Genomic DNA, 20,170 nt, shown 5'->3' with positions numbered 1-20,170 from the left:
TGCGTCTGTTTTTGAAATATGCTACTACTGCTTCATGCAACAAGACCCCAAATGAATCAGAGTATTTTTTTATTTGTAATGCACACATTGCATCAGTAAGCAGACGCTAACGGGCTAATTAATGCTATTGTACAAGGCACAAAACTTGAATAAAATGTTTCTTTTTGCCACTGAACAGATGATCACAGATAAGGTAAACATGTATTTTCTTTTTATGAGCGGAATGGGAGCATCATCCAATAGTGCATGAAATGACACCTTCAAACATCCCCAAGTAATACAGACCATGCCAAATTCATTTTCCATCATTGACTCAATGCACGACATGTTTCTTTACCTTTTTAATACAACATATCTTGCTTGGAATCTATGTGGAGCTGCTGGTATCAACAAGAAGATTTTATATTTTAAATCACAAATATAGAAGAGCTCAGGCAACAAGTATTAATATGCAATTTTTACAAAGCCTCTTGCTTGTGTGTACTGTCCATCCTGGACTTAGCGTCTCCTGTTTGAAGCAGCTTCAGTTTGTTCTCCTTAGGGTTGCTGCAGGAAAGCGATATAGTAACCACGGCAGCATCATGGAGCATGAGTACGACATCACAGATGACCAGGAGGACGCGTTCAAAGTGCACATATACCCAGCAAGGTCTATGGAAGAAGATGGACAGTATGCAGGTAGATGATAAATCAATATCATTTGATCACTTTGTCAATACATTTACACTTTTTAACTGCCAACTACATATCATATTTAATTTTGAATTTGACCTGTTAAAACAAATGAACAAATGGAGCCAACAGGTTTTTGTAGATGTGAATGGTTTTTTGGTTGATCTTTATTCATTTTTTTTATCAATATTCTGTCTATTTTCACTGTTTTTGTCAAGATGTTTGCTATTCATAAGACACTCAAGCTGAGTGTACAACGGAAAAAAACAAATTACTGTCATCCAGACTGCACAGTAAATCAGACTGAGTAATTCTGTCCGTCTGTAGGAGTGAAGTTCCTTTTTTATGCATGTCCTCCCTCGACTCAGTCTTATCCATCCTGCCTGCTTTAACCGTAAATAATATAAACAAGTTCAAGCCAGAAATGCCAAATATAGTTTTTTCTTTTTTTACTTTACTTTTACATTTGTTCTGAGTTTTTAGCAAATAAAAAAAGAATAAAAATTATCAAACAAAAGAGGTTAGAATACAGTCTAAAACATCATTATAAAGGTTTACGGACCATTCATAGAAAAAAAAGACCATTCATAGACACAAAAAAAAGACTATTCATAGACAAGGACCATTCATAGACATGAAGATTCATTCATTATCTATTAAAACACAGCACTGTCATAGGTGATGGCCAGGTGATGATTGTGGACTGGTTTATGGGAGGTGATACAGGGATATTCATGGCAGTGCATTTAATCCATCGTAACTCTATGAATACTACTTTTTTTCTGCAAACGTCTTACATGTAGCTATGATACAAGACAAATGGTTTGTCATATTTTAATATTCATATTGGGGTTAACAGTAATCAGTGGTGAAGCACAGTTCCGTTAATCCATTAATTATCAAAGCTAATGTTTTGATTATCAGATTAGCTTTTCAGATGACTTTGAAAACCATCACCGGACCAATTATCTTCCGATAAATTTTGGTTTGATAATTTTTATATCGCCAACATGTTTTTGCAGGCATTGTGAATAAAGCTTTAACAGTCAAAAACATTTAAGTTTGACATTAAAGATTTTAGAGCTTTTCTGTTAAATATTTTGTAGCAGATAAACAGCTCTGTTGTCTGCAGGCAGAAGAAAGATGGTTTCAACAGAAACTGCTCTATTCTCTGCAGTCAGAAGAGAACTGGTCATTAGATAATTGCTCTTGACACCATACTAACTTACTGGCAATATCACCCAAGTCATCCAGAGGCATACAGTTTTAACTTATGGTTAAAATTTTAACTAAACTAATTTCAGACATGTTATTTAAATTAATGTCACTTCTGAAGTTTTATAAAGTGAAAATATCAGCTATATGTTTTAGTTTTAAAGTATTGCACTAATTTTGAAGGTTTTAGTGTGGACATACCTCGACAGTGCTAGTGAATTATGGTAAAAGTTCACAACAGGAGAAATACATTTGAGGCGCTCTGATCAGGCTCCACATGGACAACAGCATTAAACTCTTTGTATATTGTGCCTAAAACTCTTGTGAATATTTTCTCTGGGTTTATAGATGTTGTTATTGAGTTTATGTAAAAATGCCAGAAGATTATTTGGAATATTTGGTTTGGCAAGTTTTCATGGTCTCTACTGCCATCTACTGGCCAGTAGTGTTCATGGCAGTATTTGCCCTAAAGGTCTGAGCATCTGGGCGCCAGGAGATGACAGTGTTCTATGCATTTTGACCCCGGTTATATCAGACGGTTGTCTAATCACAACTTGACTTTTGGCTTTTGCAAATGGCTTTTTTTACATATGAATAAAATGACATATTTTAAAAGCATATTTATATGTAAATACCAACACACACATCAAGTCACATCAACATGTTGGTTTTTACATAGAATGAATGAGTCAACCAATCAGTGTTAGTGGAGGCTCATGTTACCCATAATGCCTTTGGCATCTGTCTGTGTTTGATACAAAACTTCAGAATTAGTGCATTATTTAAAATTAAAAGATATGTGTTAATATATGTAATATATGATAGAGAGGGCAGATAGTGGCAGTGAAGCCAACTATTTTAGTAATTTGTAGAGACAATATATGATTAGGCTATATATATATATAAACAAAATACTGACTAATGAATACATTATATTTCTACATAAAACTTAATAATAAATATGTTATAACACAGGTGTTTTCTCTCAGAAGTATGACGACTTCGTTCAGTAAGTCTGTCTATGAATGGTCTTTTTTTCTATGAATTTTATGCATTTTGTGTCTATGAATGGTCTGTGTCTATGAATCACCCGGTTACCATTATAAAGGGGGAGTGAAGGTCTACTTTAAAGAATGCTAAAATGCTACTGAAAGATATAAAATCAACTGAACAGTTTCACGAATCAATTTCACCATCTTTGTATGCATGGCATATATAATTTTGTATCACACAACCAAAAAGAAGGTCCAGTTTTCATTAATAAACACCCATCTGCCTGTAAATGTCACAACACCCCATAATGACAACATAAAGTTTTTTTGCAAGTTTTTGCAAATTTATTGAAAATAAAAAAAACTAAGAAATCACAATTACATATGTATTCACACCCTTTGCTCAATATTTTATTGATGCATCTTTTACAGGAATTACAGCCTCAGGTTTTCTTGAACATGATGCCACAAGCTTGGCACACCTATCTTCAGGCAGTTTTGTCCATTCCTCTTTGCAACACCTTTCAAGCTCCATCAGGTTGGATGTGGAGCGTTGGTGCACAGCCATTTTCAGATCTCTCCAGAAATGTTCAATCAGATTCAGGTCTGGGCTCTGGCTGGGCCACTCAAGGACATTCACAGAGTTGTCGTGTAGCCACTCCTTTGACATCTTGGCTGTGTGCTTAGGGTCATTGTCCTGTTGAAAGATGAACCGTTGACCTCACCTATAAAAAAATGTCAGGTCTCCCTTGTAAAAATCTTGATCTCAGTGGGACTAACCTGGTTAAATAAAGGTTAAAAATGTTGGCTATGATGTTACTCTGCGCCACTGTGACATTTATTTAATTTCTTGTTTAACTTAGTTTCTTCATATATTTATCATTTCAATTATTCATCAATTATTCACTATACTTCAGCTTCTTTGTGAGTATAGTCAAATCACATCTGAGAGCATGTGCCGTGCATCACTACATCCACCCCAGGTCCTGGATGGCCTGGATCCCCACCCATTAAAATACAATAATAATAATAATAATAATAACCTTTATTTAACCAGGTAGATTTCCATTTAGATCAAAATCTCTTTTGCAAGGATGACCTGGCCAAGAAAGACAGCAGCACACATCATAATGGACAGGTTAACATCAACATGAGAACATTGGTGATAAATAAAATACAATCAACTTGGTCATAATAACATTGCACATGGTGTGAAGTCTCAAGCAGATTTAGATTTAGAAACACAGGCATTGTGCAAAAGAATCCCATTCAACATCTCTTAAAATAGGCTGGAAGGTGTTCAAAGAAGTCAGTCTGGGCAGTTTCAGTTCAGAATGGGGAATGTTCCAATAAGAGGGAGCTGAAAAACTACGAGGTCTGTCCATAAAGTAACGGTCCTTTTTATTTTCTTCAAAAACTATATGGATTTGATTCATATGTTTTTACGTCAGCCAAGCTTGAACCTTCATGCGCATGCGTGAGTTTTTCCACGCCTGTCGGTTGCGTCATTCGCCTGTGAGCACGCCTTGTGGGAGGAGTGGTCCAGCTCCCTCGTCGGATTTGGAATGGCGGAATGATTTGGGCTTTTTTTCCATCAGAATTTTTTCAGAAACTGTTAGAGACATGCAGCTGGAAACCATTCGAAAAATTTATCTGGCTTTCGGTGAAAATTTTACGGGCTTCACAGAGAATAAGGACTGTTACTACATCTTTAAGGACGGCCCACAATGGCGCTCGGCGCGCCGCGCTCTGAGCTGCGACGACGAGGCAGAAACCACCAGATCATTTCTAAACGGATCGCTCTGTGGAGCCGGGACCGTCGTGTGCAATTTCTCTGGTTATCACAAGAGCTGGACATCAGCCATTTTCCGGCAGATTTCACTTTTAACAAGAGATTTTGTCATGGAAAGCCGCGCGGAGGCTTCGCGCGTCACGACCGATTCGCTGATGAAGCGAGACAAAGGAACACCTCCGTTTCGGAGCGCCAGACGACAAGTTGGGACATGCCTATCTCGGCTTTCAGTGCTTACCAGTCGAGTGAGTATAAGAGAAATTGTGGAGAGCTGGACATGTCCCAACTTGTCGTCTGGCAAACCAGAGTCATCCAATGTGTATAACGCTTGACAGACAAATAGGGCATAGGGCATGCCAGCTTTGGCATACAACTCACAGTGGTGGCTGAGGGGGCTACAGCCAGTGGTGGATCTCAGGGCGCAGTGATACAGCGCAGTCAAGGACTGTAGACAACTGGATGAAGCACACCTATACACAACATCACCATAGTCCAATAGGGGCAGGAGGATAGCAGTTATCAAGCGCTTCCAAGCACTTAAGGAGAAGCATGACTTGTTTCTGTAAAGGAAGCCTAGCTTCACCCTTAATTTGGAGATCAGGTGAAATGAACTTTAAAAAGAAAGCTCTGTGTCAATAGTCAATCGTAAATACTTGTAGCTGCTGACTAGCTCAACAACATTTTCTCTGGCAGTTTTGATTGATGATATGTTCTCAAAGGAAACAGGTGATTTAGAGAAAATTTGATAGGTTTGTACACAGGTCAGTAGTATAAAGTGTGAACAAGATAGGTCCCGAGGCTGAGCCTTGAGGGACACCTTTTGTTACCTCGAGGAAAGCAGAGTTAACACCAGCCATCTGAACACACTGAATCCTGCTAGCCAAATTGTTACTTTTGGTGCCTCTACCACTATCAGTACTACATCATCACCAGAACAACATGAACTAGAACAATACACTAGAAAAGATGATGTTATAATAACTGGTTTGGAAACAAAACATCGGTCATACGCAAGGGTGGTGGATTCTGATGGAGCCAGTGGGGAGGATGCACCACCTCAAGAACTACAAACATTAGAACAAGAAGTCACAAATTTTTTAAATCAAAAAGGTGTTGTCATACATCAAGACACTATTTGTCATACATCAAGACACTATCTGTCACACAATTCCATCTAAAGATAGTAAAAATAAACTACCAAATATAATAATACGATTTACAAGCAGAAAATACAAAAATGAATTATTAAGACAGGCAAAGAATCTGAAAGGAACAAATGTAAATATAAACGAGCATCTAACAAAAAAAAAAAAATTGCAGATATTGCCAGGGAAGCAAGATTATTAAAAAAACAGAAACATATTGTTGCTACATGGGTCTGGAACTGTAAAGTTTGGATTAGAGTGCAAGAAGGAACAAAGGGTATACAAATCAGAGACATGGAGGACCTTACAAAGTACAGACCTGAGTAGACAAAGGAATGTGACGTCAGTTGGTAGTAGGACCAATAAAAAAAATCTGATTAAGCATGGAAACAGATGATAAAATATATGACATAAACACCACTATTGATGAAAGTATATTTGACTTGACTACAATTGGTTGTGAGTATTATACGGAAAAACAGTTAAATAGTGAAAAAATTATTGAAGATACCCTGTCACTCATACATATAAACATTCGAAGCTTGTACTATAAAATGTCAAGAATAAAAGATTATTTAAACCAGTTTAAAAATAGATTCAGCATTGTTGCAATCACAGAATCTTGGCTTAAAAATGACCTCATGGCTGATGTTTAAATGGAGGGATATGAGTTATATTTTGTAAATAGAAGGGATAAAAAAGGCAGAGGTATTGCTTTGTACATAAAAACAGATTTGACATGTAAAATTGTAGAAGAAATGACAATTATAGATGATGTCATAGAAATTGTGACAGTGGAAATCGTACATGAAACATCTAAAAATATTCTAATCAGTTGTGTATACAGAGCACCAGACTCTTGTGTTGAGAAATTTACAGATAAAATAACAGAATTATTCCATAAAATCAAAGACAAAACGCTCTTTATGTGTGGAGACTTTAATGTTAATGTGGAAAGCTTCAGTTGCCAAAGAGTAAGTGATTTTGTGAATTCAATGAATAGCTTGGATTTATTTCCCTTGATAACAAAACCAACCAGAATTACATCTCAAAGTGCAACTGTAATCGATAATATATTCACAAATAGAACAGATGAAATTATTAAGAATGGGATATTGATGACAGATCTCAGTGATCATTTACCAGTTTTTTCAATATTTAAATATAAAAATAGGTACAAAAAAAAACTGTTATAAACCTTAAAAGAGATAAGTCATTAAAAGCCTAAAATCAAAATTGGGAAGAGGTTTATGTCAGTGATGTTAATGTAGCATATAATTCATTCATGAAGATACTGATGAAATCATATAATAAAAATTGTAAATTAATAAAAACTAATAAGAAAAGAGTAAATAAACCATGGCTGACCAAGGGAATAAAAAACGCTTGTGTAAAGAAAAACTATTTATATAAGTGCTTTTTAAAAATGCAAACAAAGGAAACAGAACACAGATACAAAAAATATAAAAAATAAACTATTGACAATAATTAGGAAACAAAAAAAAGATTATTATAGTGAACAATTGAATAAGAGTAAAGATAATATGAGGGCAACATGGGGAATTATAAAAAGTGTGATGAAAGTGACGGAGTGAAATCAACTTTTCTGAATTACCTTGTCAAGGAAAATAAAGAGATAAATGATATAAGAGAAGTTGTAAATGAGTTTAATGATTATTTCTCAAAGGTGGGATCAACTCTGGTGGGAAATAAACCAATAGTTGAAGATAAATTAAATACAATTGTAAATACGGTCAATAGTATTTTCCTTGACAATGTGGAAAAAGATGAAATAAGGAATATTGTAAAAAAAAAAAAACTGTGTAAGCAAAAGATCAACTGACTATGAAGATTTAGACATGATGACTGTAAAAAGCATAATAGAAACCGTTATTGAACCATTCACTTACATTTGTAATCTGTCAACAGGAATTTTCCCAGATGAAATGAAAATTGCCAAGGTAGTCCCATTATATAAAAATGGAGACAAACATAACGTTTCAAATTACAGGTCAGTGTCATTGCTTCCACAGTTTTCTAAAATTATGGAAAAGGTTTTTGTGACAAGGTTGGACAAATTCATTGAGAAATATCATATTTTAAATAATGCTCAGTATGGATTTAGAACAAAACATTCAACAGTTATGGCAATTATGGAATTAACAGAGAAAATATCAACAGCAACAGATAATAAGGATTATATGGTAAGTGTTTTTATTGACCTGAAAAAAGCTTTTGATGTTATCGATCGATGGGATGGACATTCAAAGGGTAAAAGAAACGAAATTTTTAGGAGTTATGATTGATGAAGATTTTACATGGAAATCACACATAAATTACATAAAAGGAAAGCGAAAGCCATTGCTGTTTTGCATAAACTTAAATATTCATTAAATAGTTATGGATTATTAACATTGTACAATTCACTGATTGTTCCATATTTGAGTTATTGTGTAGAAATCTGGGGATCAACATGTACAACTTATACACAACCTTTATTTATTTTGCAGAAAAGAGCTTTAAAAGTGATTGGCAACAGCCGATTTAGAGATCCATCTAATCCATTGTTCATTAAGTATAGGGTACTTAAATTTCATGGTTTAGTTGATTTGAGGTTACTTCAAATAAAGTACCAAGCGAATAACAATACTTTACCAACAAACATTCAAAATATGTTTGAAAAAAGAGTAAGTAGTTATAACTTGAAGGGCATAGAAGTCTTTAAAAAACCAAGATTCAGAACTATGATAAAGGAACGGAGTATTGCAGTGAATGGTGTAAAATTGTGGAACAACCTCAACAAAGAAATCAAAGAATCAAGGTTGCTTAAATTATTTAAAAAATGCATTAAACTTGATGTATTTCGTAAGTATGAAACTATTAAATAAGTCAGTGGGCTGTGACAAAGCTAAAATGTGATCTGTTAATAATATTTAGAATGTTTGAAGTTTAAAATGTAATCTATTAGGGATGTAGTCTTTTAAATAATGGTTAAAATTAAGAAAGAAGTCGGTGGCATGAGACAAAGTCATGGAAATGTAATGATGTCCATTGATGATGATTTGCAGGATTGTATTGTAAAAAAGGGGCAGAATATATAAGACTTGTTCTTCCAAACTGCTCCTTTTCATTCAATGGTTTTGTGATGTTTTGTCGGTTTTGCTTTTCTGTTTTTCTTTTAAATGAATGAAATAAATTTAAATAAATAAATAAATAAAATGTACTGTCCTTAATTCTGATGTGTGCCATTATTACAGTAAACAAGTAATAATTGTGGACTAATTGCTGTCTGAGGTAAACATAATTTCTCCACTGTGAGATCAATAAAGTATATCTCATCTCATCTCATTACCCATGCAGTTATATCTTCTATTGATGAATGATGGTTCTTGATGCAGTGTTGTCTGAGGAATGAGAGATCAAAGGTTTTCAGTTTAGGCTTCCGCCCTTGTGCTTTACACATTCCTCCAGATTCCGTGAATTGTTTCTACCGTAAAGGTAGAAAAATGCAAATTCCTTCCAATCTATCTTTGACGAACAGTTTTTAAACATTTACGGAATTTTCTCATGTATTTGTCAATAAAATGAAGATTCTCTGCTCATCTTTGCTCCTTATAGACTCACCCTTTCATGGATACTGCTTTTGTACCAAATCATGACATCAACTGTTTGAAATAGCATCATAATTCATTTACATCTTTAGCCCTAAATTGCCACCATCTCAACAGTCTTTGGAATGTGTTGCAGGCCTGAAATGTAGGAATGGATGTACGAGTATATAAAACAAATTAAATGAAGTTGACCACACAAAACATCGTACTCTCTGCAATAAATACAAGCCAAACTAAATGTGAGAATCACTGAGTGGTTGTTATTTGGATCTTCCATACTGTCCCAATTTTTTCTTGTAAGTAAACAATGTGAACCCATGTGTAATGTACTGCTTCACTCTTGTGCACCAACTAACTGCAAACTAAATCAATTGTTGGAGATTTTTATGCTCAGCTCGAGCTAAATTTTGCAAAATGAAAATATCTATCATGGCCAACATTTAGCCACCACCAGTTTTTATAGTCAAATCTCCTCATTGCAATGACTGGGCACTGACCCAAATTTCCCCATTACATTTTGCAGCTATTGAAATTGAGGCAATAATCTAGAATAAATTACTTGAGTGAAAACATTTTCTGTGGAAATCGAGCAAATCTGAGGCTCACTGCAGACTACCATGAAATAAATGTAGGTGTGACCATGGTGAACTCCAATATGCGCATATGACATTTAGTATGCAAGTACTCACAGTGGGCCTCATGTATCAAAGTTGCGCACTTGTGGCGTAAATTTACGGTGTAAATTTGAAGTACACCAAAGTTGCCGTGACATGTATCAAGCAGTGCGCACCTGCCCATTTCCGGCATACGCCTGACGTGAGCTTGATAAATGCGGCGGGTGGAAACGATCGTAATTATAATAAACACGCCCATAAATATTCATACTCCGCTTCAGACACACCCACATTTTACGACATGGAAGTCAGGAAGATGGCAAAGAAAAAGACCTTCACCAATCACGATGCGTGCCAATAAGCGTCAAAAGCGGCCGTCGTATCAATTGTCTTGTAGTATAATCAAAAAAGTGTTACAGTGGTCCCTCGTTTATCGCGGGAGTTACGTTCTAAAAAATAGCCCGTAATATGCGAAACCGCGACGTAGTCAGCATCATTTTTTACAATTATTATAGACGTTTTAAGGCTGTAAAACCCCTGTAAAACCACTTTATACACTTTCACAATCAGGCATGAACATTTTCTCACTTTTCTCTCATGTGTAAACACTCTCAAAGTTCAAACCTTAGTAGGAAAATAAGATCAAACTGTTTTCAGGCCCGAACATTTGTTTGAGAAATAAAAATAGAATGTTTTCCTATAAATAATTATGATGGCTTTTAGAACTAACGAATTTAATTTTAACGATCAACGTACGAGGTTGGACACATAAGAAATTATTAATAGTGACTCACCAGTATTTCACAGATCGCGCCTCTGCGTCCTGACGCCGCGCCTTTTCCACTCACACCTGGCTGCAGGTGTCTGTTTCTGTGTGACAAACACAGTTTTGAGTAGTTGTTGGCGCTCTTTTTTTCTTCTGGGCGAGAAGATTCTTATAAACAGACACGCTGAACACAGAACACTGTAAAAATAAAGCATGCAAAATTGGACTAAATACTCCGTGAGACTCCGAGGCCGCGAAAGGTGAACCGCGTTATAGCGAGGGACCACTGTATTCTCTTTTCACATGTCAATAATTCCTGACATGTGGATATTTGCTCGCTCAATTAATAAGACACGCCTAATTTGTCAGATTTCTTTATTTTTAAAATGTATTTCTTTATTTATTTTATTGTGACAAACGAATGGAGACGACAAAACCTGATTGCAGCACGGGCGAAGGGAATGACAACACTACAGTTGTAATTATCAATTTCATTGTCTAAAACGATCACACCACATAAAGTTAAGCTCAGCGCTGCTCTGGCTCCAGGCTCTGGAGAAAAAGGCGAGCAGCGCTTTCTTTGCAGTCAGCGCTGTGGCCACGGATCGTGCTCGATAGACCAGCAATCCTGCAAAAGCGGGATTTGTATTGATTATTATGTAGTATAATCAGGAAAGTGTTATTTATCTAACATATGCATTGATTTGTATAATGACACTGTTTATCATGTTGATCATCTTCATTTCTATGTGGATTCCAGCGCTGGTTCATTTTGGTGTATAATTTACGCCACCTCTCGACCTGGTGTATATTTTCAGCGCAGCGTACACCAACGAACACATTGATAAATGCCAAGTAGCGCAGCCATTTTGGCGTACACCCCATATACGCTCAAATATCGCCGTACGCACGTTGATACATGAGGCCCAATGTCTCAACACAAAAAGTCTATTTTTTGAATGTATCTATCGTCGCAAAGAAGCTCCAGTTTAAAAAATTGTTAGCCTGTTGTGTTTTACACAATGTCAACTGTTCATGCTTCCGGTTTCTGCAACCGTACAGCACAGATACAGTTTTAACTTTATTAAAATTGTTATTAAATATATATTATATATACTATATATACTATTTATACTTTTATATATACTTTGTGTCAACTTTGTAAAAATAAAATTCTTTTAATTTAAATAACTTGGGATATGATTTACTAATATTTTTTTCAGGCAATGTTTACATCATGAGTTTGAATTTAGGAACCCACAGCCAACTGAATGCAATCTAACTGACATATTGATGATGGTTTCATTTTGTTACTATTATTATTATTTTTGTCTACAGAAAAACTCTAGTGAACATAATTAGAATGAAACAGAACTAAGGGCCTCTTCACACATACTACGAATGTGGCTTAACTGCACATGAAGCAGGAATCGTATGCAACACGTGTAAAATCTGAGCTACCTCCAACGCCTCGTACACCTGTTGCTACAACTATTTGCGCACACCAGCGGCTGAAAGACAGAGTGTGCCCTGTGTGAGGCCATTCAATCCCTCTCACGGCAGGTGTCGGCCAAATTCCAGGTGACACACATGAACATCTAATACAGCTCGCTTGGCACTTAGAAAATGTGTGGGCATTCGCGCTGTTAGCACGAAAATAGTGAGCAGACAATCACTTTTGAACTGGCTCGCCCCCACGCGTGTAGCATTACAAAACAGCAATGCACATGTGGCGTGCCAGTCGGCTCTCCCCACAACACATGTGCCATGCGTGTGAATCGCGTGTGTGTTGCACCCCCCCCCCACAACACATGTGGCGGATGTGTTGCGGATGGAGGGGAATAACTAAATAGCAGTAAAAATAACTAAAAAGAAATGATCACATAACACAAACACAGAGTGACATATTGGTCTTTGCGCTGAACTGACAGGGGGCGTTGCCACCGACAGCCACAGCTGTTGAGATCTCTGGTTCTGGATGTCACAGCTGGAGAACATGTACCATGTTTGGACGGGCATGAACTTACAACTGTCCACTGTGACGCACGTGTGTCTGCTTGCTGTCCTCACTGTTGTGTGGGCCGCTGAAGAGGAGGTACTGCTGGCCCACCACCAACAGAGGGCGCCCTGCCTGGAGTGCGGGCTCCAGGCACCAGAGGGCGCTGCCGCATCATGGGAGTAACCTGGGTGACAGCTGTCACCCATCACCAGACACAGCTGTTCTACTCAGCACCGAGGTATATCAGGAGGACGGCGTCTCCACCTCAGTGCCGAGATATCGCCTAAGACCAAGGTAGTATTCTCTGCAGTTATACATTGCATCATCAGCTAAGACTGTTAAAACCTTTTTCAGGACTGGTGACTACTGAAAACCTCATTCTTTGGATAAGTACTCACCTTCCTGCTATACTGTGCCAAGAGGTGGAGGCGGCTTCTCCCCTCTCTGTTACTGGGTGCGTTCATCCACTCCTGTGTGTTGTTGCTCTCTCCTGCCAGCAGTACCGGATCCGACGAGCGGAGGCAGTGGCCACCTGGGAATTCGGGACTTGGCGGTTCCAGTATTTCCGGGGTTCGGTGGCAGAGGAGATCTGGGTGGTTCCGGTTCGACTGAGACAGACGTCTCCTACCTTCGAGCCTGCCCACACGACACCAGCGGATTCGACCCCAAATTGTGTTTGTTGTATTACTCGTGCTTGTTTCAGTAGTAAATCTTGTTATTTACTCTCTCCATTGTCCGTTCATTGCGCCCCCTGTTGTGGGTCCGTGTTCCTACACTTTCACAACACTCACGTGGACATACATAAAACATATATCGCTGTTGCGACAGACTGCAGCGAGCAAGCGCACAGCACACACACTGACAGGCTGTCCCAGGTGAAACGGACCGTCAGATCATAACACACAGCGAGTGATCTGAATGCCACGTCACCCACGTGAGCTCCATTCCACATGATGCAGTGTGTGTCCTATGGCGCACCGTCCACAGGACATGCGTGTCAGGCCAGACACACGCACAGGGCTGGCTGGACACACCAGGCCAGTAGATGTGGATATGATAAGAGTGCACTGCATCATTCATATCATTACATGACTGTACGTCTGTGACCATGGGTCATCTACAGAGGAACAGACGGTTCATACTTGTATTGTCTGCTCAATAAGAGGGATTCAATAAAATTCTGTTTGTTTGTTTTTTAAATACGTCTATCTCCTTGTTGAGGTATTCTTCTGCACTTTTTATAGGACAGCGATGGTAGCTAAAGTTTCTGGCTGGCAATCAGAGCTTTTGTAAATTGCAGGTTCGAATCCCGTGGGTGGCATGTATTTTTTTTTTCATAGCAGCTGCATGATGTGGTTACACATGCTCCAGCTGCTCACACATTTGTTCATGCCTGCCCAACCACATGACCCTCCAGAGGTCAGTTCGAGGTTTTTGTGGTTCGCTTATAATCTGTTTCGCCGTGATTTGCCCTGATTTGTACTTATTTGTGCTATGTGTGAAGGGGCCCTAAGCGATGACAAGAATAACAGCGTGGCTGCAAAGTGCGGTGTGAATGAAAGCAGTGTGGATGTGAGCTCATGCTGAATGAGTGTGATCTGCCAGTGGGTCTCCAGGGCCATCTGTCAGCTGAATCAGACTGCAGGAGATTACAATTATGCCTGAGCCAAAGGGGGCAACAGGAAGCATGCAGTGTGAATACGCTCCCTTTACTCTCCTGTGTGGATGTGGCACACAGCCAGGGTCCCCGGCTGTGTTTGGACTCCTTTGTACTGTATGTGGCTGTTAAATTTGTTCACAGTTGGACCGTTCGGTCTCTCTAATCAATACAATCTGGTGCTGCAGTCTGCTGCTGGGACTAACAACAAAGTTACAAGAAATCAAAACTGTGTGGAACCGAAGAGAATACTGTCATTGCTGTCAAGGTAGGGTTGTGAGTGATCAGCATTTCTTTTGTTTCTAAGACAGGGATCTTCCAAGGTCAAGATCATCTCCAGGCCTGTCAACAAAACCCACTGTAAGGTTCTTCTTTTCTCATTCGAAAAATTAATGCAGGATCAAAGACAATGTATTGCAAATGCCTGCTTATATCTGCTGTCTTCTTCTCAATCTCATTCCATCAGACGAACGTCCTCCCGAGATGTTCGCGGACACAAATGTCATTAACGTCAGGTAAAGTGATGTATAGCTTAAAAGAAACTTCAGATCATGCAGAAAAATAACCCAGCTATCCAGACAAGCACCCTCTCGCTCACTCTCTCCCCGGATCCGAATCACCTCCAAAATTCAGTGGAGTCTTCCATGTCCTAATATCTATCCGTGGTGCAAATCTGGTGAGAATCTATGAAATAGTTTTGATGTAATCCTTCAAAGCCTATAAAGTGAAATCCTGAGCCAGAATCCAGATCCAGATCACCTCCAAAATTCAGTGGAGTCTTCCATGCCCTAATATCTACACTTTAAAAAAGGAACTGCTGTCTCAATGAGGAAAAATTGATGTAACAATTTCCATAGATTTTTTTAAAAGTTATTTCAACTTAGTTATTTCAACTTTCAACTGAGTTAAACCACAAGACTTCCCTAGTTAACCTGAAATGATTTTAGTTAAGTTGAAATAACTTTTAAAAAATCTATACAAATTGTTACATCACTTTTCCTCTTTGAGACAGCAGTTCATTTTTTAGTGTATCTGAGATGCAAATTTGGAAGTAGTAGAAGTAGTTTTGACGTAATCCTTCAAAACCTATATAAAGTGTAATCTTTATGTTGTGTGGGCCGCCGAAGAGGAGGTACTGCTGGCTCACCACCACCGGATGGCGCCCTGCTTGGAGTGCGGGCTTCAAGCACAAGAGGGCGCCAGAACCACTGGGAGTGACAGCCGTCAATCATCCTCAACACCAGCTGTCACTCATCATCTCATCATCACCATCACCATAAAGGCCGGGTGGCGACTCCACCTCCTCGCCGAGAAATCTCCTACAATACAAGGTAATCTCTCTGCTGACTTATATGTCAAAAATAATCTGATCTGTTTTGCAGCTGTTTTTTCCTGGTGGTATTTCCTTGACTGGATTTTCGGAGCTGCACGTGTGTATGATTGGAGGTGGAGGCTCTCCCTCCACAAGAATCAATAATCAAGGTTGCTGGGTGTGAGGATTCACACTCACTACCTTCTGTTTTTTCTGCCAGCAGTACCAGGGCCGACAACGGAGGACAGAGACCACCTGGGGACTCGGGGCTTGGCGGCTTCGGTGTTCTTCAGGCCGTTGGTGGTGGAAGCGGTGTGGGTCCCGGCTCTTCGTTCATCTGAGGTCTCCTATCTTCGAGCCTGCCCGCAATCCTCTTGTGTGTGATTGGCAGAACCTTTGTTTGTTTTACGTTGTGTACTTGTGCAACATTAAATTGTTACTCCTTTCCTTATCCATTGTCCGTTCATTAGCGCCCCCTGTTGTGGGTCCGTGTTACGACACCTTCCCAACAGGATTTCTCGGCCATTCGTCATGGATCCCGAGGGGCGTCAACCACAGCTTGAACAGCCAATGGGAGAACAAGGAGCGCAGGCGTCAGCAGGAGGCGTGGTGAGTGATCTGCAGCAAATCCTTACCGCTTTCACTGCTCAGTTACAGCTGGTAACTGAGCAAAATGCAAGCCTCAATCAGAGGATGGAGGCTCTCACCGCCAGAGTGGAAGCACGCGAGTCAAGCGTCGCTGCAGTGTCTCCTCCTGCTGGTCCGGGGCCTAATGTAGATGTTCCACTGGCCGTTCAACTACCCCCCCCACCGTCCCCTGAAGCTTACATAAGTCCTCCTGAACCGTACGGAGGCTGTGTGGAGACGTGCGCAGACTTCTTGATGCAGTGTTCGCTCGTTTTTGCACAGCGTCCAGTCATGTACGCGGCAGACGCCACCCGGGTGGCTTATGTAATTAATTTGCTTCGAGGTGAGGCACGCGCTTGGGCTACAGCGCTCTGGGAACAGCAGTCATGGCTTCTGACGTCATACGCTGGGTTTATACGGGAATTCAAACAGGTGTTTGATCATCCCAACAGAGGCGAGACCGCCTCGACCGTGCTGCTGTCACTGAGACAGGGGCGTCGGAGCGCGGCCGATTACGCTGTCGACTTCCGCATCGCGGCTGCGAGGTCGGGTTGGAATGACGTCGCGCTCCGCGCCGCCTTCATAAGCGGACTGTCCCCAGTACTGAAGGAGCATTTACTGGCTAAGGACGAACCGCAGACTTTCGACGGGCTTGTCACTCTGGTTATACGCTTAGACAACCGTTTGAATGAACACCGTCGGGAGCAGGCCGGGGGGCGTGGCCGGGCACAAGCCGTCCCTCTCTCTTCCGGGTCTGACGGGGTGACGTCGTCCTCACGCTCCATTGCCGGTGGGCTCCGTGTGGCAACAGCTCCCCCTGCTGACGAAGCTATGGACACGAGCAGGGCTAAAGTGAGAGCAGATATTAAACAAAGGAGACTGGCCCGCGGGGAATGTTTTACTGTGGCTCATGTGAGCACCTGTTAAAAGACTGCCCCAAACGGTCAAACACCAACGCCCGTCCTTAGACACTGGGCTAAGGGTGGGCCATAACATGTGCACGGGAAGTTCCCGCAAATCAGCACGAATCCCAGTGGTAATCCTGAGTGGGGATTTAACCCTTCACGCCCCAGCACTGGTGGACACGGGGTCCGAAGGGAATCTGTTGGATAGCAGATGGGCAAAGGAAGTGGGGCTCCCCCTAGTGGCTCTGCCTTCGCCCTTGAAGGTACGGGCACTAGATGGCACTCTACTCCCGCTAATCACACACCGGACCCAGCCTGTGACCTTGGTTGTGTCTGGGAATCACCGGGAGGAGATAGTGTTTTACGTGACATCTTCTACCTCCCGAGTGATTTTGGGTTTTCCTTGGATGGTGAAGCACAATCCCCGGATCGATTGGCCGTCTGGGGTCGTGGTGCAGTGGAGCGAAACCTGCCACCGGGAGTGTTTAGGATCCTCGGTTCCCCCCGGAATGACGGCTAAGGAGGAGGTTAAAACCCCTCCCAATCTGACGGCGGTGCCAGGGGAGTACCATGATCTGGCTGACGTCTTCAGCAAAGATCTGGCGCTCGCCCTTCCACCACACCGTCCGTACGATTGTGCCATCGATTTGGTTCCGGGCAGTGAGTTCCCGTCCAGCAGGCTGTACAATCTCTCACGTCCGGAACGCGAATCAATGGAAACCTACATCCGGGACTCCTTGGCCGCCGGGTTGATCCGGAACTCCACCTCCCCGATGGGTGCTGGTTTCTTTTTTGTGGGCAAGAAAGACGGCGGACTTCGTCCATGCATCGATTACAGGGGATTGAACGAGATCACGGTTCGCAATCGATACCCATTGCCCCTCTTGGATTCGGTGTTCACACCCCTGCATGGAGCCAAAATATTCACCAAACTCGATCTTAGGAATGCGTACCATCTAGTTCGGATCCGGAAGGGAGATGAATGGAAGACGGCGTTTAACACCCCGTTGGGTCATTTTGAGTACCTGGTCATGCCGTTCGGTCTCACTAACGCCCCCGCGACGTTCCAAGCCTTGGTTAATGACGTCCTGCGGGACTTCCTGCACCGGTTTGTCTTCGTGTATCTGGATGATATACTCATCTTTTCCCCGGATCCTGAGACCCATGTCCGGCATGTACGTCAGGTCCTACAGCGGTTGTTAGAGAACCGGCTGTTTGTGAAGGGCGAGAAGTGTGAGTTTCACCGCACTTCTCTGTCCTTCTTGGGGTTTATCATCTCCTCCAACTCCGTCGCCCCGGATCCGGCCAAGGTTGCGGCGGTGAGGGATTGGCCCCAACCAACGAGCCGTAGGAAGCTGCAACAGTTCCTCGGCTTCGCAAACTTCTACAGGAGGTTCATTAAGGGTTACAGTCAGGTCGTTAGCCCCCTGACCGCCCTGACCTCCACCAAAGTCCCCTTCACCTGGTCGGACCGGTGCGAGGCCGCGTTTAGGGAGTTGAAACGCCGGTTTTCATCTGCTCCAGTTCTGGTGCAGCCTGATCCTACTCGCCAGTTTGTAGTAGAGGTGGACGCCTCAGACTCAGGAATAGGAGCCGTGCTGTCCCAGAGCGGGGAGTCCGATAAGGTTCTCCATCCTTGTGCCTACTTTTCCCGCAGGTTGACCCCCGCTGAACGGAACTATGACGTGGGCAATCGAGAACTCCTCGCGGTGAAGGAGGCTCTAGAAGAGTGGAGACACCTGTTGGAGGGGGCTACGGGGCCTTTCACGGTTTTTACGGACCACCGGAACCTGGAGTACATCCGGACCGCCAAGCGGCTGAACCCCAGGCAAGCCCGCTGGTCCCTGTTCTTCGCACGCTTTGACTTCCGGATCACCTACCGCCCCGGGACCAAAAATCAACGATCTGATGCATTGTCCCGGGTGCACGAAGAGGAAGCCAAGGTCGGGTTGTCGGACCCCATCGACACCATCCTTCCCGAGTCCACTGTCGTGGCTACCCTCACCTGGGACGTGGAGGAGATCGTCCGGGAGGCCCAGACTAAGAACCCGGACCCGGGAAACGGTCCGAAGAATAGACTCTACGTTCCACCAGAGGCTAGGGCTGCCGTCTTGGACTTCTGCCACGGATCCAAGCTCTCCTGTCATCCTGGAGTGCGTAGGACCGTGGCAGTAGTCCAGCAGCGCTTCTGGTGGGCGTCACTGGAAGCCGACGTCCGGGACTACGTCCAGGCCTGCACCACCTGTGCCAGGGGCAAGGCGGACCATCGCAAGACCAGGGGTCTCCTCCAACCCCTGCCTGTGCCTCATCGCCCCTGGTCCCACATCGGTCTGGACTTCGTCACGGGCCTCCCGCCGTCCCAGGGCAACACCGCCATACTGACGATAGTGGACCGGTTCTCCAAGGCGGCCCACTTCGTGGCCCTCCCGAAGCTCCCAACGGCCCAAGAGACGGCAGACCTCCTGGTTCACCACGTCGTGCGTCTGCATGGGATACCGTCGGACATCGTCTCGGATCGTGGTCCCCAGTTTTCCTCGCAGGTCTGGAGGAGTTTTTGTAAGGAACTGGGGGCCACCGTGCGTCTCTCGTCCGGGTACCACCCACAGACGAACGGCCAGGCAGAGCGGGCGAACCAGGAACTTGAACAGGCTCTTCGTTGTGTCACCTCCGCTCAGCCGGCGGCCTGGAGTAACCATCTGGCCTGGATCGAGTACGCTCACAACAGCCAAGTATCCTCTGCCACCGGCCTCTCCCCCTTTGAAGCGTGTCTGGGCTACCAGCCCCCGTTGTTCCCACTTGTGGAGGGAGAGGTCGGGGTACCCTCGGTCCAGGCCCACCTGCGGAGGTGCCGCCGGGTGTGGCG

General features: G+C 42.4%; 1 protein-coding gene across 2 annotated transcripts in view; it reads left to right on the top strand.

Moving 5' to 3' along the window:
- LOC117520645 (cytokine-dependent hematopoietic cell linker) overlaps positions 1 to 20,170 on the top strand; it is a 43,328-nt gene that overhangs the window by 7,639 nt on the left and 15,519 nt on the right. For both annotated transcript variants that reach the window (XM_034181957.1, XM_034181956.1), the window contains exons 2-4: positions 542 to 678; positions 14,771 to 14,823; positions 14,930 to 14,978. In XM_034181957.1, the coding sequence (XP_034037848.1) occupies positions 582 to 678; positions 14,771 to 14,823; positions 14,930 to 14,978 (199 nt within the window). In that variant the 5' untranslated portion in view covers positions 542 to 581. The remainder of the gene's footprint in view (positions 1 to 541; positions 679 to 14,770; positions 14,824 to 14,929; positions 14,979 to 20,170) is intronic.

Source organism: Thalassophryne amazonica, chromosome 11 (genome assembly GCF_902500255.1).
Source record: "Thalassophryne amazonica chromosome 11, fThaAma1.1, whole genome shotgun sequence".
Classification (NCBI taxonomy): domain Eukaryota; kingdom Metazoa; phylum Chordata; class Actinopteri; order Batrachoidiformes; family Batrachoididae; genus Thalassophryne; species Thalassophryne amazonica.
The sequence above is the reverse complement of the archived record's forward strand: the minus strand, read 5'-3'. Positions and strand labels throughout refer to the sequence as shown.